At 42.7% G+C, this 26,346-nt stretch overlaps 1 protein-coding gene across 1 annotated transcript in view; it reads right to left on the bottom strand.

Moving 5' to 3' along the window:
* AOAH (acyloxyacyl hydrolase) overlaps positions 1 to 26,346 on the bottom strand; it is a 125,643-nt gene that overhangs the window by 15,344 nt on the left and 83,953 nt on the right. Inside the window, exons 15-20 of the mRNA XM_074986051.1 lie at positions 25,178 to 25,214; positions 22,620 to 22,694; positions 16,001 to 16,173; positions 7,873 to 7,931; positions 7,728 to 7,787; positions 5,686 to 5,782 (exon numbers count right to left, since the gene is read on the bottom strand). Coding sequence (XP_074842152.1) covers positions 5,686 to 5,782; positions 7,728 to 7,787; positions 7,873 to 7,931; positions 16,001 to 16,173; positions 22,620 to 22,694; positions 25,178 to 25,214 — 501 coding nt within the window. The remainder of the gene's footprint in view (positions 1 to 5,685; positions 5,783 to 7,727; positions 7,788 to 7,872; positions 7,932 to 16,000; positions 16,174 to 22,619; positions 22,695 to 25,177; positions 25,215 to 26,346) is intronic.

Below are 26,346 nucleotides of genomic sequence, written 5' to 3'. Positions count from 1 at the left end.
AATGTTGCAGCAATAGGCTTTGTAATGACTTGGAGCATGACAAACCTCCATCTCCTGGCACTGCTACATAGCTGCAAACACACTCTGGCCCTGCACCAAGCACAGCTCAGCCAGACTACTGGTTCTAGACAAGATTTTTAGGCTGTACTTGTGTTTAAGAGGCAGACTTTGCCTGCCCTTGGCTGGCTGCCCAACAGATAGCAGATGCAGGGAGTCCTCACAATTCCTTATGCACTAGTTTGTGGAACAAATATAATTGCACTAGGATGGTGCAGGGGAGTGTTGATGCTACACACCCCAAAAACATCACAGAGGCCATTCATGTGTGTCCAGCACCACAGGGCTCCCTTTGTAAACTCCCAGAACCTGTGAAACTAGGCAACTTTGTAACCGGCACCACAGGACGTTTCCTGGCAACTCTGTAGAACCCCTCCTAGCCTCGCCCAGCAGGACAGGATGATCCAGCCCTTAATAATTTTCACTTCACTTGTTTTCTACTCCTACTTTAAAAAAGCCCATGGACCAATTTCTGACTGATGGCTGTGCCTGCCTGAAAAGCCACCACAACAGTACTGGCTGGACATTTCACTTACTGTCTACCTGCTTCACAACCCACACGCAGCCCCTGAGCCACGTGCACCCCAGAATCGTGGCTCTGTGGTCACAGAGGGTCTGCCCCATGTTTTAACATCGCTGGCTTCTGACCTCAAAGCAGCTCCTGAGTCCCAGCACTTGCCTCATGGCTCAGGACTGAACAAGGGGGTCAGAGGCTGTGACTATACTGCAGTCCTAGGCAGCATTCCCTCGAATTTTTTTATACGTGGAATAAATTTTGTTATGTGACCCAGGCATGCACGGATGTGCTCCACCAATAGAAACGCCTGCTGTTCACTGGGGGTGGCTGCTAATCATCTGACTCTCACCTGGCCAGCCACCAAAGTACTCAGCTGACAGGGAACATTGGTCCTAGGGTGTGACTAGCTCAGGTAGACATATATGAGCTAGACTTAATCCAACTAGCTTTCAAAATTGGGCCATGATGCTGTGGGAGCACACACTTCTGCACAGGCTAGCCCCATGTGCAATTACCCACAGCTCCAGGCATGATTCCCCAGCCTGTGAGGAAGTGCTCACTGCCAGTGCCAAGGTTAGTTGGATTAAAGTTAGCACAGGTGAGCCTACAACAGTTGCAATCACACCCTGTAACTGCTCTATAGACGTGCCCTGAGCTTGTCAGAATACTAACAGACTTGAATGCTGTTTGATCACCAAGAAAGCAAAGACCCATTTTGGTATTATTGTGCCTGAATTTGGACCCATCACCTCACTTAGTAGGTTAGGATTTGTGTGTGTGGTTTGTTTTAGTTTATAGACTAATACTGTTACTAGTCAAGAAATATTTATAGTGTGAACCCCTTTACACCAGCTCTGAATTTGCCCTGATGTACTTCATTTTAAAAACCGTCATAATCTAACATGCCCAAAGGCTTAATGAATGCAGACATCTGGTCTGTGGGTGTATATTGCCTTTCTAAGAGCTAGAGCCAATTTATATGCATATTTAAAAAAAATTATATGGTTCTCTTTATTAGTAGAATTAATAAAATTTTCAGCCAAAGTTAGTCTCAATCTGCATGTCCACTTATGTGGCACTGTGCAGATTATAATATGGAACAAAAAAAGAGACTACTTCCCAAATTTCATTCCAAGCAAGCACCTCTGGGTGTTACCAGCTCCAAAGTTATAGACTGTTCTAAACAGTTCTGATTATAAAATACAACCATCATTAAATATTTGATGTCTCAAGATTCTAGAAGGGATTTGCACCCAGTTCAGCAGAAGAACAGAAAAAAGTAGGTCAGTGCCCATCACTGTTTTGAAGCAGGCTGCTTAAGAGGGAATTTGGGAACTGGCAGATTTACCATCTGGAAGCCAATATTAAGACTCATTAAAAAGGGATAGAGAATAAGATGAAGAACAGCTTAAGGCCTTTGTATATGTCCATGGTATGGCCATGTCTTGAATGCTGCATACAGATGTGGTCACCTCATCTCAAAAAAGATAACTTGGCATTGGAAAAGCTTCAGAAGAAGGGCAACAAAAATGATTAGGGTTTGGAACAAGTGTCATCTGAAGAGAGATGAAAAAGACTAGGGCTTTTCAGCTTAGAAAAGAGAAGACTAAGGGGGGATATGATACAGGGCTATAAAATAATGAAAGGTATGAAGAAAGTGAATAAGGAAATGTTATTTACTTGTTCCCATTGGAGCAAGAGGTCACCAAATGAATGTAATAAGCCGGGGGTTTAAACAAACAAAAGGAAGTAATTCTTCCCATGGTGCAGTCAGCCTGTGGAACTCCTTGCCAGTGGATGTTGTGCAGGCCAGGATTTTAACAGGATTGAAGAAAGAACTAGTAAAATTCATGAAGGATAGGTCCATCAATATGCAATGGCCAGATAGGAAGGAATGGTAGCCATAACCTCTATTTGGTCAGAGGCTGGAAATGGGTGCTGGGGGAGGGAACCACTTGATGATTTCCTCTAGCGCACTCACTCTGGGGCATCTGGCGTTGGCCACCATTAGAAGACAGGATACTGGGCTAGATGGACCTTTGGTCAGACCCAGTATGGCTGTTCTTATAGTCCACACTGCAAAATGTTATTTCTAAGATAAAATTAGTATGTGTTGTGCTTGATTTTGTTTACCTAGTTTATTTGATGTAGTGTTAAAAAGTATATTATGGAGGGATTGTCAAGGATCATCCAACCTCTGACTACTCCCTATGTTACTCATCCCTGTGGGCACTAATGATACTGCGTGGTGTGACCCTCAGCAGATCAGAAGCGACTACAGATCTCTGGGAGTATGGGCGAAGGAGTTTGGCCCACAGGCGGTATTCTCTTCAATCCTTCCAGTCAGCTCTGTGACTCCGTGGAGCCCACCCGGACATGTCTGGGCTAGCATTTTCTATCTAGGCACCAGGATTGAAGATATAAAGTAGGGGACAGTGGCATCATGCTTTGGCCTTTCTCCTCCTCCTATGTGAGAAGCAACATGAACATTGGGAAGACAGAGGTTTGAACTGAGGAGGACCCAGGCTTAAAGGGGAAGGCTGTTAATTAAAAACTGTAACATTTGGTGGGGTCAGAAAAAAAGTGCTCAATCCAAATATTCCCTAGTTTAATCAGGTTTAATATTTAGATTGTGCATTTATCTTTGGTAACTGTCTCTGACCTTTCATGCCCACCACTTATAGACACTTACAATCTATCTTTCGGTAGTTAATAAATATGTTTTATATTTTACCTAACACAATGTGTTTTGGCTGAAGTGCTTAGGAAATCTCAGCTCAGTTTACAAAGTATTGTGTGTTTCCTCTCTAGACTAAGGGATGGGTAGTCCGGGTAATAAACTTACACTGGTCAGGCTGCTGACAAGGGTACGATGGTATGTTCTGGACGTGCACGGCTGGGGTTTGGGACATTGTGATTTGTGGATTGCTCAAGCAGCATCCATGCAGTATAGCTGGGTGTGGTGCTGTTGAACTGTGTGACAGCAGTGTCTGGAGGGATTTGCTGCTTGTCACAAGCAAAGCATTGTGAGAGCCCAGCCAGGCTACATAGTTAAGGGAGCACAGCAGTACCCTAGTTCCAGTTGTATCCTGGGACCCATCACAGAGTGTCAGAGAGATACTTGGTAAAATACCGTTTAGCTCCAACAAGTCCCTTTCTTGATGAAGCAGAGGCTGTAAAAAGGTGACTCATAGTCCTGAACTCCCTGAGAAAGCATCACAGTAGGTCCACGCTGCAATCTGAGGTGTGACACCAGCACGTACAGAATTCCTGAGCTAGCTTTGATCTCGCTTGCTTAAACGACAATAGCAGTGAAACCATGGCAGCACAGGCTAGCTACTTGGCTACATATTCAGGGTCCTGGCTGGGCTTGAAATCAATGTGAGTGAGGTGTCTAAATACCTTTGATGATCTGAGCTTCCAATACGGACAGCTCCTCTTTATGAAGCAAGATAAATTAGATGCTGAGCTCTTAATGTCTGGTCCTGTGCTTATAAGAAATTCTAGCCCATGGCCGGGGGGAGGAATGCATTTATTAAAGTCTTTACTTTGGAGAATATAGTCTGTGTTCTTTCACAAAATAAAACTTGACAAAGGTAATTTTGTTGCGGAGGTGTTCCTCCCAGAGAATGCAACCTAAAGCCTGTCAAGTAATATCATATTTTATAATTCATGACGGTCACCTGTGCAATCTCAGGCATGCAGAGATGAGGATAAATCCAGCCCAGAAAAGCTGTGTAACACAGTACAAACAGAACTATTTTTTTATTTGAATCACCAGCACTAGCAGCCAACTCTATGTAGAGTTTATTTAAAAAAAAATGATTGCGTAGGTTTTTAATAAAGCATTGCATCAGGGTATTTTAAAAACAGAAATCTATTTCTGCAATATGTAACCACCACAGAGAAGAAATATGAAACTGAGAAGAAAGTCAGTGGGGATTGCGAAGCTGGAAAGATTCAGCTTCCTTGCCAGCCTTACAATATCCTCATCAACAGAAGGATTTTGGCCTCAAAGCTGTGGGGGAAAAGAAGTTAAGTCTATGGACGCCTCTCCTTACTGCTGCCCCTCTTGCCCTTGGGTGCTCCCCTCAGGTTCTCTCTGATCCGAACAGGAGAAGAATGCCTCCTTTTCCCCTTCCATCATGTATTTATACCCAGGTCTCCAACAGCTTTTGGAAGCCTGGTAAGCTTGGAAACCAAGTAAATGCTTACTTGCCTTGAATCTTGGTTTCTTCATTATTAAATCAAAGGCATGGAAACCCCTCTTGAAGGACATCTGTTATTATTATTAGATGCATATAAAAATAAAAATTGGGCATTCATCTGTGGGTTCAGATGCAAATGCCATAAATCACAGAAACAAAATTTGATTACTTCTACAGTGCCAAATTTCCCTCCACCTCATGGGTTTGATTCCTCTCCGAAGCTAGCTTTGATCGCGCTTGCTTAAACAACATATATAGCTGTGTCCTGCAGCATGACCTGAAGGACAATAGACTTGGAATACTTCAGACCCAGGGCAGAAGACTGCTCCAGGACTCAGGGATCTTCTCAGAGACTGCTCTACCACCACCCAGTTAATGGTTAGTAGCCTCAGTTTTGCCCACCATACCTCACAGATCTGTTTTAAGGCTTCATGTACTATTGTATATAACTCACTTTGAGATGTTTGGATGGAAAGCACCACTTATTCTAAGTATAATTCTAGCTGTTCAGAATGTTGCAGGCTGAATATTATAACCCCTGCTTGGGCTCCTCTGAGACTTTCATAATGCCCCCATGCTTTACAACCTGCCATCATACACATTCAAGAACCTGCATTGTTTAGAAACCTAGGAATGCCTCTTCTTCATCAGCAACAGGGCCCCCTCTTGAGCCACAGGGACCACTCAGTCTCTGTGTGTGCTGTCTGTTCCAGAGACTGTGGCACTGGGATGAGGAATTAACTAGAGTCTCTTCACATGACCATCAACCCTATCACTAGACCCATGTTGTCTGAATGCATGTACTGTTATTTTCACTACACGGCATTCAAAACAAGAAGCGCGCTCAAGCTGTTTGTCCATTTCTTGTCTAAGTGTTTGTTGACTGGTACAAAAGCAACTTACTTTTATCCAGTGGGAAATCCGTGTAGAAAAGATCAAAATTGGCAAACCTCTCCAATCTTGATATTTCTTTCAGAACATTGGAAAGCTGTAAAGCTCTCTGAGACAAACAACAACAACAACAACAACAATGAAACAATGAGATTTTTACCTTCACTGAAAAACTTCATTTGGGTTCAGCTTTTGTAACCAATATGGGAAAAGACACTTTAAAACAAATACTGCCATTTAACTCCAATACATCTAAAGTACAAAGCTGGACTGAATTTAGGTCCTCCATTATAGCATAAATTTGTACGAATGCATGTAGTGCCTCAGTCCTTTTGCTTTTAGAATATTGCTCCTGGACTTGGAACACAACACTGTAGAACACAAAGTCCTAATTTCTTAAAATCACTTTCAGGTGTTCAGCACTATATATTTTGTTCTTCTACCGAAACCCTATCTTTTAGTACAATTGCTGTTACTCTTTCCTTATGTAAGGTGTGTCTATACTAGAAACTTAAGGAGACCTATGTTAGTTTGACTGAGTGCCATTGCAGTAATTACTGTGGTGGCTGATATCCCGGTACACTTCTATCGATGGCGTGCAGCCTCACCAGGAACGCTTCCACTGACTGCAGAGGGCAATGTGTGTTGGGGGGCTGAGAGCCAGGGGTCTCCACTAGGAAGGAGGGGGCAGCCACTTGGGTTTCTCGGCTGCCTAAGCAGGAAGTGGGAAGCTGGGAAGGTGCAGCTAGGCTCTATCAAGGTGGAACTCTGGGCTTTCTTGACTATTTTGGAGCAATGACATTGGCTGTAAGTGCTGTAAGTGAAGCAATGTCTACATTGACATCACGTCACTCCAATTACACTGACATAAGCCATACGCCTCTGGCAGGAGCAAAGCTATGATGTCAGTGTAGTACAGCACTCCGTGATGCAAGCAAGAATGTAGCGCATACACTGACATGGTGAACTTGACAGAACCTGCCTGGCTGCAACCTAACTGTGAAATGTAGATCTGGGCTTTGAACCCTCATTTTGGAGGCTCTTTTCATTTCTTCCACAATTCTCCACAAGCTGAAACTCTATAGGAAAAGTTCTCTCCTTCCCTATACATTGGCCATTGTCATGTGGCTGGAGCATGGGCTCTGGTCTTACAAAGACTTATGTGCAGTCTTAACTTCATTGACTTACAGTCATCACTACTGCTCACAGCACACAAAGCATGTATGAAAGTCTGTAAACCTGGGGCTATAGTTATCGTCTAGTTACCAGAAACATTATCACAAATATATCCACAGCTGCCAGTCAGGGCAATGGTGTTCATGAGAAGCTGCTGATTCTTTTACATGACATGGGGAAAGAACCTCAAATATATTTATACATCCATAGCAAGTAAGTAGCTAACGTTTTGTGACCTTGGGATGATTCATTTGCCAGTCGTAGGGATAGGTTTCTAGAGAAACTTGCATTGGCAGCATTGTGTAGGCTTGCCAATCAAAGTACCTTGGGCCAAATGCTGGTTTCAGGCAATCCTTGTGCAGGCAGACTGGCACTTAAACCAGTGGGATCTGCGTGAGTTTATAATCTGGACCTTTAGGGCCTGATCCTGCTCCCACTCAAATTCAATTGAGTTTTGTAGTCTCAGTCTTATTTGCCCTGTTCACTCACAGGGATTCAGCTTAGCCCTTTTTTCTTTTTATGAAATGGTCTTTCTTAAAGAATAAGGGGTTGCCCTATGAATATGTTTGTACACAATGGTAAATAATGTCCCACGTGAATAGGTTTGGGGCATAATCAGAACTAGAACCCACATCTGATTTCTGTAACTTAAGCACAGATCCCAGAGTTGAACAGCCCTGAACGTTAGAGGTGTTTGAAATGCAGATCTGCATTTTCTGGGCTTTGCTCCACCCCTCTGAAAATAAAAACACTGGTACCTTTCGTTTGGGACCCCACCAATATGACTTTCTTGAAGAAAATCATGAGCACTATCCAAAGCCTCTGACTTTACAAAGTGGTGACCAAAGATCTGATTAAATTGCCTTCTTCAGACTTACTTCGGAGGTCAGGTTCCTGAGAGTTTCATTTGAAGACATCCACCCATTGCAGGGACTGCTCTGTGTGATTAAACAAAACAGTGTTTCAGTGGTAGATAAGACAGGGGAAAAAGAGAAATGTAACCAATAGAAGAGGGAAACGTACCTGAAGACAACTTAGGAATGAATACAATTGTTCATATGTGACATCTTTATTTAGCTGACCTGTAAAACACACAGTTTAATTTTTCATATTTTAAGTCCAATGTTGTTTCTTGTTTGAAATCCACTACTGTGTCTGGTTACTGAGGCTAGGACCGGGTCTACACCAGGAGAGTAAGTCAAATTTAAGGGTCTGAGATTGATTTTATAAACCATCAGTTCACATCACAGTACTCAATGGCCGTGTCTACACTAGCCAAAAACTTCAAAATGGCCATGCAAATGGCCATTTCAAAGTTTACTAATGAAGCGCTGAAATACATATTCAGAGCCTCATTAGCACGCGGGCGGCCATGGCACTTCGAAATTGATGCAGCTCGCCGCTGTGCGGCTCGTCCAGACGGGGCTCCTTTTTGAAAGGACCCCGGCTACTTCGAAGTCCCCTTATTCCCATGAGCAGATAGGAGCCCCGTCTGGATGAGCTGCGCCAATTTCAAAGTGCCGCGGCCACCCACATGCTAATGAGGCAATGAATATGTATTTCAGCGCTTCATTAGTAAACTTCGAAATGGTCATTTGCCTGGCAATTTCGAAGTTTTTGGCTAGTGTACACGTAGCCAATATGTCGATTTTCAGGGACTCTAAGATCAACTTTTGTAAAGCCAAATTCCCTGGGAGTAACTCCTAAAAGTTGATTTTACAATGTTGACCTATACAAGTGCAGATGGCAATGATATTAAAATCAATTTTATTAGCCTCTAAAACTGTCCCACAAATCTCCTCAATGTGTCCTTTCTGGTTATCGCTTCAATCCTCTGCACTCAGGTGAACAGGAAGTAGGTGACAGGAAGGGGTGGTCATCAGTCAGAGAATTTTGATTCAATTTCCCTTCCTCTCTGGCCAGCATAGAGAGCAGACCTCTGGAGCACACTGCTGCAGCACACTTAATAGCTATGAGTTCCCAGGATTGCAAAAGGGCCCCAGCATGGAGCCATTGTGAGATCTTGGACCTCACTGCAGTGGTGGGGAAGAAGCTATCTTCCTTCAGCTCAAAGCAAGCAAAAAAAAAATGCCAATATTTATGTCAAAATATTGCAAGGCATGATTCTGAAAGGGTACACCAGGGATGTTCAGCAGTGCTGTTTTCAAATCAAGGAACTGAGGCAAAACTACCAAAAGTTCAAAGAAGCAAATTGTCAGTCTGGGGCACCTCTCCAGAAATGCCGATAGTATGATGAGCTTCATGTTATTCTGGGGACAGATGTAACCTCTTCCCCCAGAAGACACATAGACTCTTCAATAAACAGTGCTGCTCAGCAGGATCATGAAGCATGGTCTGATTTGCTGAATGAGGCAGAGGTGGATGACAGCAGGGTCCAGTCGAGTGCAGAAGCAGAGCCTGCAAGCCAGGAGCTGTTTCTCAACTTGGAGCCCATCCCCTTATCTCAGGAGGAGGCTTCAGAGGTAAACAAGGATGCTGAAGAGGGCACTTCTGGTGAGTGTGCTTTTTTCCCACTGACGTATGTTGTAGTCATGGTGGGCAAGGGTCTACGCCTGTTTCCCATAGAGCAGCTTGTTAATATTTCTGAGGATGGAGTGCTGATCCTGTTTGCATATTCTTAGACAGGCACCTTTGAATTCTTCTCACGAGATTTTTGGAGAGACCTGACTTGTTCCTGCTTCTGTGGTATGACACCTTCCCACGTCAAACCACCAGTAATCTGGAATAATGGCCCCACTGAGCATTCTTGCAAATTTCCCAGCATTTTCCCAGACAGAACGAGCAATTTTTCCTTATCCCTTTTTCTTATTCTGAGGAGGCTGATGTCTTGTTTGGCAACCTAGAACAATGGGAAATTTCATGAGTCGCTCATGATTTTTTGCCGATGACCCGCCCAGTGCAGGGTAAAACTCATGCAGCCTTGCTGGCTTTTAAATCATGGTGCGGCTTTAAAATACAGATGTTGCATTAAGAAGCCTATGCTGCAGCCACACCCTTCTCCCTGGGGGATGATGTCCATTTGAACAAGCGGCAGTCCTCCCGCCACAGGTCTGCAGGTGACTGGATCCTCTCATGGTTCATGTGCACACCTGCATTGACTTTTAATGATTGTTTAGCTCCTGGAGCAGCCTGCTTTTAGACAAGGCACCACCTCCCTCTCCCAGACCCCTGAGGGAAGCTGATCAGATATGTGGCAAAACTTTTTACTGTGAACTGAGGATAGGTTACCATTGTAACCAAGGTAAACATCAGCTGCAGAAGAGCTTAAATCGTTCTGCTTGGAATCATGCATTCTTCAGCCTTAAGAATCCACAGGATGGCCTTGCAGTTGAAATATGTTCATCCATAGAGACAGACAGCCATTCATTCTGTCAGTATGCTCATTGTTCCAGGTAAAGATAAAAATGTTGCTATTGACAGGGCCCTTAATATTTCTATATATTTTTTCTTTCGCAGGAAGCTGTCTTGCAAACAGAAGCAGAGGCCACAGTCCCAGTTGCCATACATGTGGAGGAAGAAGAAGTCATGGCAAGAAAAGATGGAGAATTATTCTGAAGTGGCAAAGGAAAAAGTTGAGCTGAGAAAGTGGAGGAGAGGCATAGTGGACAAACAAGCAAAAAGGAATGCTTCAGTCCTGTCAGTAATGACAAGGCAGATGGAGAAAATGGAGGCAATGCTTGAAAAAGCAAAATCAATGAACTCTGCATCCCCTGTCCAACCCATTACATGCCAGCCTTACCACATTCATTCTCTTCTCCTGGCCAGGGCTCTTTATCCCTGGCTACTCCAGGCACCCCCATTACATGCCAGCCTTACCACATTAATTATCCTCCACTGGCAAGGGCCCTGAATTTTGTAACCACTCCGGGCCCCACCATTTTAGACCTCATTCAACACAATGAGTTCCCTCCCCTGCTTGGGGCTCTGCATCCCCTGTACAATCTATGCCCCCAGACACCTCCTTCCTCTACACATTCTACTTCTCTCCTCTCATTGGGGATCCAGAATGAGAGGGGGAGGTCATGGTCCCTGGCCAGAATCTCTGCCTCTCCCACCAATGCTGTCATGAAATTCGCCACCTTCACCTCACAAATGTTATGAAGAATACTGCAAGCCCCAATGAAAAGGGCAGTGTTTTCTTCACTGAAGGCTAAGTGCATCAGAAGGCACCTGAACATGGTATTTAAGTGGCCGAAGGCATATTCTACCATTCTTTCTGCACCTGCTCAGCCTGTAGTTGGAGAGCTCCTTACCGGAGTCCAGGGTGTCGATGTATGGCTTCGTGAACAAAGGGAACAAGTGGATAAGCAGGGTCACCGAAAATCACTATGGGCATTTCCAAGCCCCCAGTATTAACTTTCTGGTCTTGGAAGAAAGTTCCACTCGGTAGCCTTGTAAATAGACCAGAATTCCTAAAGATTCGTGCACCCTGCACCCCTCCCAACCACCCCCATGTTGTTGTTAGTGAAATGATCTTTGTGATCCACCAACACCTACAGCATTGTAGAGGAGTACCCTTGCCCTTAATGTACTCTGAGGCCTGGTGGTCTGGTGCCAGGATGTGGATGTACATTCCATCTATGGCCTCCCACAGTTAGGGAAACCCACGGAAGCAAATCTGTCTGCTATGTCCTGCGCTTTCCCCAGAGTCATGGTCTTTTGCAGGAGAAGCTTATTGATTGCCTTGGCTACCTGGATGACAACATCTCTCACTGCAGATTAGCCCACTCAAAATTGATTTCCCACTGACCAGTAGCCATCCAGCACTGCGAACTTCCATGGAGCAGTCGCCACATGCTTCTCAACTGTCAAAGCAGGTCACGTTCTGGTATTGTTGCATTTCTGGGCAGGAGACAGCATTTCACAAAATTCCATGAACGTGGCCTTAGATATGCAGAAGTTTACAGCTACTGCTGATTGCTCCATGACTGGCGAACAATGTGATCCCGTCAGTCTGAGCTAGTTTTGCGGGTCTAGAGCCTGTGCTCCACGCTGTGCAGGGCTGCCAGCAACTCCACAGTGCAGCTCTCCAGATCTTCATGGCCATTAGTGCCCCTGGCATCAATGCACTGGTAGTGCATGGGCGTTACATTCAGAATATGCTGCACCGCACTGTGGGAGTCATCACACAACACTGTGCCAAACATTGAAGCATATCGGGATCCATGTTATTCTTTGTAATGGCAGGTGGCAGTCAATATAAAAGTGGCATGAAAATTCCCTTGTATATTTCTTTTCAGTGGGAAGTGGGACGTGAGGGAAATGCATTCTGGGAGGATGACATCAGAAACTCAGAATCACTCGTAGCAATTTTTTTCCCACAAGACACTGGCACAGAGTCCCAAAATGCCACAGGTCTGCAGTAACTGTGAGATAGTTGCCCACAATGCACTGCTGCCACAGTCAAACTTAGGCAACCTGGTGGGAAAACACTAAATCGACTTTGTGAACAGTTTCAGACACTTGAATTCAACTTTATAAAATTGACTTTAATAAATTCAACTTAATTCCCAAGTGTAGACATACCCTGTGTCTGCACCAGGCAAAGTGAGTCGACTGCAGATACACAGTTCTAGCTATAGCAATTGCATAGCTAGAATCAATGTATCTGCATTTGGTGTACGTGGCCATCCATACTGAGTTTCTCCCATTGACCTCCCTTACACCTCACATCTCGCAAGGAGTACAGGGGTTGACTGTGAACCCCTGAGAGATTGATTTTGTGCCTCCCTACCAGATGTGCAAAACTGAACCCCAGAAGATTGACCCTGAGCAGGTTGATCTTCCAGGCTAGCGTAGATGCAACCCACACACCTATGAGTGGTTCACTGTCCCATGTAGTGGCACAGTGGCACAGAGAAAGCATACATGTCTTCTACAGCCTAAGCTGAGAATAACTGGCTTTTAGCTCAAACTGTAGAGATGCCTACACTAAGATCCAGAGGTCCTTGGTTTGAGTGTGCCTGTGAGCAGTTACATAGACATTGCCCAAGTCTTTAAACCCATGTAGGCTAAGGGGAACTGAAGGTATGTAGCACAGATATTAAATCCTGTTCACTGTACTTGCATTAGTAATCCCCTGCAGTAGACCTACTCATATCTGTAAGGGAGCAGAAACTTATCTTCCCTCTTATGGATTCAAGCAATTTCCAGTAAAGTCAGGGAGATTACTCACATCCTGCAAGACCCAGGATTTTGCCCTAGCTATGGTGATAGCAGCAGCAGCATGAACTTTCTGCAAAGCCAGATATCTCACCCATGTTGTTCGGGAACAGATTTCTTTCTCCCACATACCTACGCCACCCCCTCCTTCCACGGGCAAATCAACCTCCATGCAAGCTTAGTCATATAATAGCCTGTTCAAATCTCAAGGGTGAATGACTGGTGCTTTATCCATTGATGCTTCTTTCCCTTTACTAACAAATTTAGCTATTTCAAATCCAGAAGGAAGATTGAAGCTGACTGTATGTGCTCTATTTTCACATTCATTGTAGAAAGGTTATCTTTAAAAGGTAGGGAGAATTTGCCTGTCATATTAAGAAATATATACATCTGTGTGGGTGAATAAATTCAAACATTAACTTAGACATGAGGAGGACTTCCTCTGAAATTGATTGTGTCACACAACAGCCCTGCTTGCTGTAGGGTTTTTTGGCTGGCTTACTTCTCTGATTGTCACTCACTAATTAAACTAATATCAGAATGCTAATCTGACATCTGACAATTAGCTCTCTGCTATGAGGAAACACCGTTGGGATCAATATGTACTTGGAAAAGCAATGCATTCACATTAGTAAAGGGGTAAGGGTTACAGGCATCTCTGTCCTGAAGGAAGAGCACTAAATCTTTTTTTAAAAGTACCCGCTTTAAGAAAGCGTGGCAGGACACTAGTAAAGTGGAACATAAAAGGAGACAGTTCTTTCTGTGGTGGGGTAGGAAAATGAGTTGTTTTTAATGGTTAGAGCAGTCGGTCCCAGCCTGGCGTTCATGAGTGTATTGCAGGAGGGTCCATGAAAAAAATGAAAGCTCAATAAAAGTGATCATAGAAAACGAGTTTTAAATAAATTGCCAAGTTACAATCAATTATTATTTTTAAATTAAATATCTTCCAATATTATTACTTGCTGCCTGAAAATCCATGTTGTGTTTTCCTTTTTCATTTAATGAAGCGCACACAGCAGCTAGAATTGGCTGTGATGGGGGCGGGTCTGTGAACAGTTTTGGGGGAGTGATTGGGGGTCTGCACTAGTGGAAAGATGGAGGACCACTGGGGTAGAGTAACACATGCTGTATAGGGCAACCTTCTTAGGTTGTAATGGCAGTGCCAATAGCTAACATGATGAACCTAGGGAGAGGGAAACCACAGAAGCTTTAAAGAGCTCCAATACCTATAGAGTATCCCGATCAGCTGCAGGTTTAGTAGTATGATCAACTGTTTCCTCTATTGACTGGATGCAGCAATTACAACAGCCTTCCACTTACATGCAGAGCTAAGGACTTTAGATGTAGTGGTAGGGATGCGTGCCTTAACCCTTTGGTGCAAACAGTCTCAGATGTGATTTTTGGGTGACTGTGCACATACACAGTTCCTCGCACAAGCAGTGAAGACGTTATGTTCTTGAGATGTACTTTTGGAGGGATTTTCCAAAGAATGCCTCCAAATATACCCCCCAAAAGTTTTGTTTGCGGTCTCTTTCTCTTTGTACAAAATCGTTACATGTCATATTAACTTTGGGGATGTGTATATTTGAGGGCATTCTTGGGTGAACTCCCCCAAACACACACCCCAAGCAACACAACTCATCCACATGTGCAAAGAATGCTGAATTACAGGGAGCTTCCCGCTGGCTCACACATGAGCAGCCTTTCATGGCAATGCCACCCTCCTTAGCTAAGCACAGTATTAAGGAAATACATAGGGTGAGCATTAATTATTATGATTAGTGGTCATAATATTACCATAGCTCAGGGATCAGCAATCTTTCTATGGTGGAGTGCCACAATATGATCTTTTCACTGGCTGAGTGATGGTGACACTTTTTAAAGTCACTAATAGTCCTAATTACAACTGCTTGATTAATACATAAATACATAAGTAAAGATGCAGAGCTTTACCTTTTAGCGCAGCAGGCAGAAGAGATCAGCCCAGGGTGACCCTGGGATCTCATGCCTGCTGTTTGCCGGCTGAACGGTGGGGGTGGGGGGAACTCCACCAGCCACCCCAGCCCCATGCTCCAGTGGGGGGGGGGGCCCATGACGGGGGCCCCAGCCCTGCCCCCATGCTCCAGTGGGTATCCCGGGCTCTGGCTTGGGGCCACACACTCTAGTGGGGGGCCACACAGCAGGGCTTCAGTGGCAGGGACTCTAGCCCACACTGGGTGGGGGGTTCCAGCCTTCAGCCCTGCTCTCTGGTGGGGGGGTCCCTTGGCAGGGGCTCTGGCCATGGCCCCAACCCCATGCCATGGAGGGGGGGCTCTGGCCCCAGCCCCATACTCCCATGCCCTCCCATGGAGAAGGGGTGGGGCTGCAGTCCCTGGCCGCATGCCACTCTAAATCAGTTCAACTGCCAGTCATGGCTCAGGACCCTACTGTGCTAGCTGCTATGCACACAGAACAAAAATATGGTTCCCAAAGAGCTGAGAGTAGTCTTGGATGCAACCCCACCTGATCCGAAATGAGAGGCTGCCAGGAATTGTCCTGAATGCCTTATTACAATGCCGTGGTACAAAAGAGCCCAAGCACATTTTTTGTTAATGTTGCAGACTTTGGGATTTCACAGTTCCACTTTTGCTGACATGACTTTGCCTTTGCACAGTTTCCGCAGTTGGGGTTTGTTTTGCAAAATTTAGCTACGGATTTGTTCAAATCTAGGTCTGATTTTATCTAAACATTTAAAATTTGACTACAAACAGATGTTCATGTAAATGACTCTGTTTTTACCTCCAGTTACAACCACCACAAAAATAAAGATAAGCCAGCCAGACAGCAGTTGTGGCTAACTGGGATAAATCCAACTCGGGTGTAATACCACTGACCTCAGGGGCTCACCAAGTCCTAAAGCTATTTTGTAAGGTACATCAATAGAGTTCAAGATTCATGACTAGGAAGCTTAAAAAAGTCCGATATTTACCAAGAGGATGGTATCTGTTATGTAACTGATCCCACAGAAAGCGGCCATCTACTAAGCCTGTTAAAATCACGTGGCTGCCGTTAGGAAGCTGAGAGTTTAGATACTGGAGCGTCTGCATGACATTGGAGTGCATTTGCTGGGGTGTAGTCATGTGAGCCACTGTGTCAGGTTTCCTATAAATGAAAGAATAGGGGAAAAGATCACATAATTTACCAATTAACATGCACACGCATAAAAAAGTCATGTTTAGCATGAAACAGCCATGTTATTAGTCAGTACTTCTCCATTTTATAATAGCTGCATCAAGTGGGATGGAGACACTTTGGTGTCACTTTTTCATTTCTATATTCAACAGACGTAAAAAAACTTCAACAAAATGACAAGCAGGTAAGTGCATGGCTTTTTGATAAGCACACAGACCCTAGGCCTGATTGTCTTCTCTCTTACATGGGTAACTCTATTAATTTCAGCCAAGTTAATGTTATGTATCCAGTGAGAGGAATGAGGACTCACAACCCTGTGCCTCTAATGTTTCCTGTGGAAAGGGATGTTTCACTTACTGTTCAAAATGTTTGCATATTGCTTCTGTGTTCACTTAGATGGCTTCTGTGTTGGACCCCAGAAGTGGAAGAAGTGATTTTAAGGTATATAAATAGGATGAAGTATGTGGTGTAAATTTGAGAGACTGTTATGACAGCTACAGTGAATAACAGCAGATATTTTCCAAACTGCTGTATACATTTTGTATCCAATACATTGTTGTTCGGGTATAATAGACAGATATCACGTACGGCTCAGGCTTTCAAATCTTGTATGTACTTTTTCAGTGCTCTAAGGGATAGTGGAATATCATGGTGAGGCACCAGCAAATGTGGAAAATTAAATATAGGCACCGCAAACATTTTGTTTGCCATAGAATAACCATGCAGGAACATTGTTAAAATACACTAAGATTGTTGGTGAGATGCAGCATAAAAGAGTTAGGTTTTCATTGACCAGGCATCTTGGTCAGTAGTGACAGCAGATTTACCTTTCACCTATTACATTCAGCAGAAAACATCTTAGAAAAAAACCACAATGGCAGAATAAATTTGAATCAAAAACAGGCTGCCCAGAGAACAGCCCTCTTTTTTATATTATCCAAACAACTGTTTTATCATCTGTAACACTGCCTGATATATACACACACACACACACACACTCTCTCTCTCTCTCTCTCTCTCTCTCCTATTATACACTCTTGGTACCTGTGTTCCACTGATTCTAGATAAAACAGACGAGCTTCAAGGACACAGCTCTGCCACTCAAATCCAGCCCTCAACTCTGTGGGCAAGATGTCCCTAGACAGTACAAATGGTGGCATTTTGCTGTGCAAGAGGCGGGGTTTAGGAACCAGAGAGCTCCCCACACATCTGTTGCATGGCTTGGAGCCAAGCTCGGTGGGCCTGCCTACCACTAGATGCACAGGTGACTGGTCATAGACAACCAGTGGAAGCAGCCTTATGCATGGATACTTCAGCTGTCTCCCCACCCATAGTCTGCCTCCTCAAGTGCCTGCTCCTTATTTACCCTCATCTCCCCAGTACTCAGTCTGGCTATTTAAGGGGGATGCTGGGTAGTGGACATTACCATATACACCTATTTTTAGCATAAGGAACAAAGTATTGTGTTTATAATTTGGGTCTCCAAAGCCGTGTAGAAATGGCAGTTCAAGATATTGAGGCTAAAATTCAGCATGTGTACATTTGTGCTTCCATGCACAATATGGAAAAAAACCCCAAAATTTGTATCAAGTTCAGACTAATGTGCAATAGTACTAAACAGACCTTACCCTGGGATGGGGTCAGTGAGTTGTAGTTCACACTGTGGCCCTTAGCTAGGAGTTAAATAGTCTTATAGTCATTCATGAGAGTCTTATACCATTGCTTTCTATTAGTGCTGGTGAATGATGTAAAACAGTTCCCATTTATACTCACTTTCAATTTACAATGAACTACAGACATGCTTGTGCCCTTTTTGCTTTTGCTCTCCACAAATTTCCATGTAGTCAATGCCCAAAGAAAGTGTTTCTAAAGTCACATGCATGAGAATTCACAGAAAGCACACCATAGCTTTGCACCCCTGCATGTTCATATGGTAAGTGCTCACGAAGCAGGTGTAATCCCATGAGACTTGTTTGACCAATCACTGCAAAACACAACTTGAATATTGAATGCCTGCAGAGAACTCTTTATAATTTAGACTTCCCGTTAAAAATATTCTCTCAGGTCCTCGGCTAATGTCATTCAAGTCAATGGAACTCTACAGATTTAAACGGAGGCTTTGTACTAGTGGATACAAACAAGTTAAATGGTTTCAAATAATGAATGTCTGAACACCACCTAACTCACACAGTGCCTTGCTATATCTGTCATTATTATCACCTCAGTACCCTTGTGTCTGTTCATAGGCAGCTTACTCCACTATCAGCCAGGAGACCTGGATTTCATCCAAACTTTTGACTTTGGGCAAGTCACTTCACCTATTTAGCAAAGAAAAATCTATGGCTGACCTGTGCCAGCAGACTTTGGCTCATGGGGCTTGGACTGCATGGTTATTTCTTTGTTATGTAGATTTCTGGGTTTGTGCTGGAGCCCAGGTTTGAGGACCCTGTGAGGTGGGATGGTCCCTCTGACCAGTTCAGCAGTTAGAGCCCCGCAAGCCTAAGTCAACTAGCATGGGCCAGATATGGGTTTTCTTTGCTATGGAGACCTACCCTAGATCACCATTCCACAGTTTCTTCACCTGTGAAGAAAGAACAATAATCCTCACCTACCTCATGAGAGTAGTGCAAAGCTAACCTGAATGTTTGTAATGAAGCATAAACTCAGGAAAGCAGATGCAATTTATTTCACAGCTGGATAGTGCATAAAAAGAGTCTAGTTTTAGTTTAGAGGTCTTAGAAATAAATGTGCATTGGGGTTGGGGGAAAGAATCCTGTGGGACAGAACTATGTGCTTCAGCAAGGACACACACACACACTTTAGAAGTTTACGCACTGCCATGTGTTTGTCTGCTATTCATAAAGATAGAATTCCTTGCTTGGGCCCTGATCCTTCATTCCTTATTCATTAGAGTATGACAAGGTTGGGCCTTCCTGAGAAGACCAGAGCATGGCCTATGCACCAATTAAATACTCAGAACAGAATTTTAGTTGGATGTCAACAGTTCACAGGCCTGGGACTGGCCCTGTATGGAGACGTGATATTTCACCCTTAGTCCTGCAATTCAGTGAATAAATCTACATGGGACTAGTCCAGCTGACATTGATGGGAGTGCTCGTGAGCATAAAGCAGTGCTTCTTAAACTATGTTCCATGGAACACTGGTGTTTTGTGCACAATTCGCACGGGTGCTGTGTAGTGGAATGCCTTGCAAGGCTGTGCGGCACATGCATTTTCTGTTATTAAAACCAGATGCAATGTTACTTCTTCATTGCTGTGATACCTGATTACATTGCTTCTTTTTGTTTTTGCTGCATATGTTGCCGCTTGTTTTGGTATTGTTTGTTTGTTTGTTGGTCTGATAACAATTGTTTTCGAAGGACATTTTTATGTGTCCACTTAAAAATATTGTTTGCTGTTCTTTGGTCTCAAAGAGTTTAAGTTACACTCTTATGCAATATTTTCAGAACTGTGGACAGTAAGCAGTGGAGCCAGTAATAGCAGCATAGTAATAACTAAATGTTAATCTTTTCCCATCATATATCTCAGCTGTCCATTTTAGACAGTGGATTATATCCATTTCAAAACTTGTTTGCTATCATTTCAGTTTAATGTCTTTAGACTATGAATACAGAATCATGAAAGAGGCTGTAGAAATGGTTTATTAGATAAAACTGAATAAGTACATTTAATAATTCCACAGCATTTTAAGCTTCTTATATGACATTTTCTTTTTTTTTTTCCCATTTTGAGTTGTTGAGTCTCATTGCGTCCCACATTTGCGCCTCAGTAGGCAAAGAGACATAATCTCCCATCTGTCTTTATTTTTCTAACCCTCACGGATTGGACACCCCTGTGTGGGTACTAGAGGGAAAGTAGGGCACGTGCTGCCAATGTCATTATTTTTCTCTTCTACAAATGCCCTATATTACTCAGTGCCCAGCTCTCCACATGGGATGAACTATTGGCATTTTAGCCATGCTTTTGCTAAGGACTGTGACTGCGATGACTACAGCAACATTTCTTTCTTCTGAAGTTAGCAATATCAGATTAGGCTGAACAACCTCTATCTCTACAATCTAAACTGCATTAAAAGATATTTTTGTTTGTCTAGACTTTTGTTTAATGTCATACCAAGTAGATGGTCTGCATTCAGTAAAACCTCTGTGGATGCCTCTTAACAAGTTTCACTGTATATAGGGACCTCTTCTTGCAACCCAATCTGTAGTTTCATGTCCACTCAGTTCTATCTGTGGGGAGAGCCGTGAATTTTTGCATATGGCAGCAATAGCTGCCCTTCACAGAAAGAGTAAAAAGCATGATTGTATTCTTATAACTCAGTACTTTTGATCCTGGCAACTTCTTTGGTGGGAGACAGCACAGAATATTTCAACAGACAAAAGTGCATGTGTTGAAGGCTGAGATAAAAATACATGCTGAATAAATATTATTAATAAATAACATTTTGTAAAACCTACATATATGGATGAGGCCAAGAACAAATTTACACTGCAGAAGAGTAGTGATTTTTTACAAGAATAAAAAAATTAGGTCAGAGACACAGGAAAGCAGAGGGGGTTACTTGAATTAGAGAAAAAGTACAAAGTAAAGGCAATTCATAGATTCTAAGGTCAGAAGGAACTAGTATGCTCATATGCTCTAATCTCCTGCATGACAAATATAGGTTGAACCTCTCTAGTCTGGCACCCTTGGGACCTGACCAGTGCCAGAAAAGACAATCTTCTGGACAATGGGAAGTCATATTGTTTTAGAGCATTACCAACACTTCCACTGCTTATTTGGCACTTAGAAGACACGTAGGGGTAAATTACAGTTAAAGAACAGCACAGAAAATTGAGAGCCAAGACTGGTGGATGGAAACAAACTGTATGGGACCACGGGAACCTTGGCCACACCCACGATAAGTGGCCATTGGGCTAATTAAATTCATGCTAGATTCCAGATGTTGCTGGATGAGATTGTGCCAGACTAGAGAGGATCACTCTCTACTATCATGTGCATGGGTTCCAGGATTAGATTGATGTCTAGAAGCTGCTGCATGAGGACACACAAACACTGATATTTCATTTTTGTGATGATATTATGAATACTTATTACTGGGTAAAGGTAATATGTGTTTGTCATTGTCATGTCTTTTCTATTACTGTGAACTTCATTATAGCTTGCTTCTGTTCCAAGGCTTTAGTCATATTACTGAGGCACTGGGTAATGTAATGGCTTCATTTTCTAGTTAATAGCTGAGTACACATATATAAAGTCTTCCTCTGTCTCTATGTGTGTGCGTAGCTAGCTAGACATAAACACTAAGCTATGTCAATATGATATTATTATGGTTGCAAATTCAAGCATGCAAAAGATAAAAAATGCCAGAATTAAGATTGTCCATGCAAACTTTATTCTGCCCTGTGTACATATAAATTATGATCAAACCTTTAACTACATGATCACCTGCTATTTTCCCCACCAGATTGCTGGCTCAATGAAGGCACAGATCGGGCGGTATTGATTTAAAAAGCAGCTATTTGGTATTTTGTTTTTTCCTCATTGTGGCCTTATTTATTGCACATTTTTTCCATGGACAGAATTATTAATTTCCTCATCATTTTCTTCTGGTGCTCATCACTACAGTATCTGTGTGCTTCAAGAGACATTAATGAATTTATTGGCACAACAACCCTGTAAAATGAGTAAGTGTTATTGATCATTTTTACATACAGAGAACTGAGGCACAGAGAGATAAAGGTCAAAAGTATCCAAAAAGTTGGGTGCCAAATTTGAGAGTCTTGGATCTGGTTTTTCCACATAATTCAAAATATAGCTTAAACTGAGTTCACAACATATGTATATGCTTTGTTGTCTTAAAATCTGATTGTCTCTAATGCTTTGTTCATACTGCTGAATTACACTCTGTTTTAAATACACATTTCACAGAAACACAGAAATTCATGGTTCCAGTGGAAGGCAAAGGGTGATAATGATTGAGCTACACAATGCTGTGTCCCTGAGTCTGGGTTAAGAAGTGGAAGAGTTATGTCATTTCACCTAGACACACCTGCACAAAAGAGGCCTGCTATAGCATCATAGAATTGTGGAATTCTAGGACTGGAAGGGACCTCAGGAGGCCATCTAGTCCAGCTCCCTGACTAAAGCAGGATCAACCTCAGCTAAAATGTCCCATGCTATCTTGTGAGGTGATGCATTCTGAGGCAAAGAAGCAGCAAGCTCTGTAACTGTGACTAATATTTTTCAGGAAAGTTTAACAAAACAGCAACACTAGCAATGGAATTAATTGAAATGGAAGTGTAAAATAATAACACTGAAATATTTCACTAGTGATTAAGCCTCCAAGGCACATATATGGAATTAAAACAGTATTTTAGTTTGTTGACACCTTACCCATTGCAGACATCATTCCCAATTGAAGCATAAATAACAATGGCTGGATTGTCCAACAGCTGATTCCTAGCCAAGCTAAAAATACAAAAAATAAATAAGTAGCAATGTTAATGGAGAAGACCCTTTCATACTGTAGCTTGAATGATTCACAACTGTACATTGTGGAGTAGTTCTTTTAGACTGAGACCATGTCTGAATCATTCAAAATCTCTTTTTATTATTGTCCTATATTTTGGTAATTTCATTTTTTTTCATAATTCCCTCTTATCCTGATATATTTATTTCCACTTTTTTATTAGCTGCTATTCTGCCATCTCTGCAAGCACCCTTTCAGGTAGAGCCATGACCAAAGAATTTGAATCAGAGATTGGACAAAGAGGGCATGTCTCACTCAGGACTAGGTTTACACTAGGTTTTTCTTTCACAGCTGAATCAGAATTAGGTTTCAGCTTCAAAATTGATGAACTCTAGAGAGCTAAACTCTGAAGAGTATTGGCCAAGATGGAGGAAATCTCTTTAAATCTGTTATTTTCATGATTATCACAAAATTCCAAGATTTGGGATAAAAGAAAATTTTACATATTGTACATGTAATTGGAAAAGAGGTTCCTTCTGGCTCTGAAGTTGACCTGGAAATCAAAACCCTTAGGGATATATTCAGACACAGGTATTTGAATTGGAAACCACATCATCCCCTACTTCAAAGAGGGTCAGATTGTAGTAACTGATTGGCAGGGGTCGCTTCAGACTGAACATACATGTCCCCATTGGGGCATCTATCTAATGCCCAGGACCCGAAACCCTGGCATTTCACAAATTCATCTTCTTCCATGAACATGCCATTATATTAGAAAATCCATTCACGAGTCTCTCGTTCTGTTTTCATTCATCTCAAATGGTTTGAGACACCACTTTGCTTCCTATCTACTGCACTGGTAGCTAAGATCAGCTGGGACGCTTTGCTCAACACTCCTATATTTGAAGAGGCTGTGGGCTAAAAGTGGAATGTGGTTGCGTTCAACTCTGGGGCTTTGTCTTCTTCTTGATCCAACAGCAGGCAGAGCTCATTCATCTTCAGGGTACAGCATAAGGCCCATCTGTTCACTGAAACCTCAATTGGGCTAGCATTGTCTGAATGTGGGGAAAAGAGTGCACCCTACTTTGCGCCCGCTCTGCAGGGGTCAGCCATCTTTGGCTAGGACTTGGAGCCACTGCTCTGTGCTAGGATTTTGCCTTCCCTAAGGTGGTGGCAATGGGCAAGCTCTTGGCAGAGCTGGACTGTTGTGGAGAAACACATTGTACTTATTGAAAAATTGTCACAGAAATAAGTGACACGTCAAAACTTCACAGCGTGCGTTCATACAGGCACATTGTTTCCTCTGTAAAAACAAGCTGCCAGAGGGGAAAAAAAACTGAAAAAAATAGCAATGAGAAGACAAAGGAATGTTTGAAAGAGCCACACACGAGTGCTGACAAGTAGCCACAGCCAAGAGGAACTGCTGAGGGTTTGTCTATTTAATTAGGGAAATAAGTCGGTTTCAGATACGCCTTTCTAGCTCTGGCATTTGTGCAGATAGAAGCCATGGTCGGAAATGACTTATATCCCTAGTGAAGACTGTGTCTCTACAGTCTCGCATTACCGTCCCTTACTCCTAGCAATAGTGTGGAGTACAGGGGTTGACGGCTGAGCCCAGAGAGGTCGATTTTTCTGTGTCTTCACCAGACACGCAAAGTCGAACTCTGGAAGATTGACCATCAGCACATTCATCTTCCAGTAAGTATAGACAAGCTCTTAGTGATTATTGGAGGGAAAGGAATTACGTGGCAGTCACTGGCAGCAGGGAATGCTCAAGCGGACAGACAGCCCTCCTGCTGGTGACGTGGCCCAATGGTTCAGAAACACACGTTTCTCCAATGGCTCAGCACTTCTATTGTGTTATGCATTACAGGCATAATATCAAAGAATGAGGATTTATTACAAGAAAACCCTGAGGATCGGTTTTGAGTGACTGGGGTGTGAGACCTACAATGTATTCCCTTCTATTAACTCTAGAGGTGGCAACTCAAACCAAACCACTACTCATCTAAATTCAGCTCACACGTTGGGTTGTTGCTGGTTCATCCTCAGACACTCAACTTTATCAGAAATTACTTTCACAGAATAAACTAAAGGGCCCTTTTAATAATTAATTTATCATTATATAAATCGACAATTCATTTATTCCAGTGTAAGTTAATAAAATTATGTGAGAGTAAACCTCATGTAGGGACCTGATCCTCAGTGGCAAGACTCCTATTGACTTCCACAGGCTTCGGTGTGGGCCCTAAAAAATGTATGAGGTCATTCAATCCAAAGTTTTTATTTCAATTACATATTCTCCATCAGGCAGAAGAAATAAACAGCTTTTCAAAAGTTGGTAGGTCACTAAATCTGTGGTTTAAGACTTACAGCACTGTCAGCCAGTATATTCAATGCACAGTTTTGTTTTGATTAATTTTGGAAAATAGAATTCTAATTATTCTACACAGACCAGGCACAAATCCCCCTAAGCACTTACCTTTTCATTAAATCCAGAAGATTTTTTGAAGAACCACCTACATGACCAAACATGGGAGAAAGAAACAGGACAATACCATTAAAATGACACATCTCTAGAGTGACTTTGTTTTCCTAGGGATGTAGGACTATTATAAGAACAAGTAATCTTCATTCCCTTTCTTCTGGGCTCTATTTATGTAATAAAAACCTTTCCACAGACCCTGTCCTCCACATGCAGAAAACAATTTCAGCAACTGACCAACACAATAAACACACTTCCAATGATACTATATAAAATAGTGAAGGATCTAATTCAAATCCACAGATTAAAATATTTCTGAACTTTGGGGTAAATTCAATCTGGATTTGAATCTAGATGGGACTTACTTGCCCAGTTGCAGGACACAATTATTTCTTGTAAACCACCTAACCTTGTTTTTGAACAGTCAAACAGCTTCTAATTTTCCCTATAAATTGAAAAGTGAATCATTCTCACAATTTAATAAGAAATTAATGGTCCACATCTTGGTAACCTTTTGAGTGACAAGCATAAAAAATGGAACTAAGCCAACAGCCACATTCACAACTTACAGTGCAACTCTGAATTTCAGTAGCATTTCAACCAAATGGTAAGATGTAGATCTTCTACCCAGAGGGGGAAATCCTAGCAGCTCCACCATGGGTAGTATACAATGGAGACTTCACCTATGTCCTACATTCCTAAAATGATCCTGTTCTGAATAGCGCTTAAGCACATGGGCTGTGTCCACACTTGGCCAAAACTTCGAAATCGCCATGCTAATGGCCAAATCAAAGAATACTAACGAGGCACTGAAATGAGTATTAAGTGCCTCATTAGCATGCTGCCGGCCACGGCGCTTTGAAATTGCCACTTTTGAAAGTACATGGCTCAGCTACACAGGAGTCCTTTTCAAAAGGACCCTGCACATTTTGAAATCCCCCTTAATCCCCCTGAACTCAGCTGAGAAGAATGAGGGTATTTTGAAATATGTGGAGTCCTTTCGAAAAGGACCCCATGTAGCCCAGCCGTGCACTGAATATTCATTTCGGCGCCTCATCAGTGTTCTTCGATTTGGCCATTAGCATGGCCATTTTGAAGTTTTGGCCAAGTGTGGCCACAGCTTGATGGCAACAAGTTGAGGACAGTAACATCTTTCTCTAACGTGT

Source organism: Carettochelys insculpta, chromosome 2 (genome assembly GCF_033958435.1).
Source record: "Carettochelys insculpta isolate YL-2023 chromosome 2, ASM3395843v1, whole genome shotgun sequence".
Taxonomy (NCBI): domain Eukaryota; kingdom Metazoa; phylum Chordata; order Testudines; family Carettochelyidae; genus Carettochelys; species Carettochelys insculpta.
Note: the sequence above shows the minus strand (reverse complement) of the source record. Positions and strands in the feature narration are given on the sequence as shown.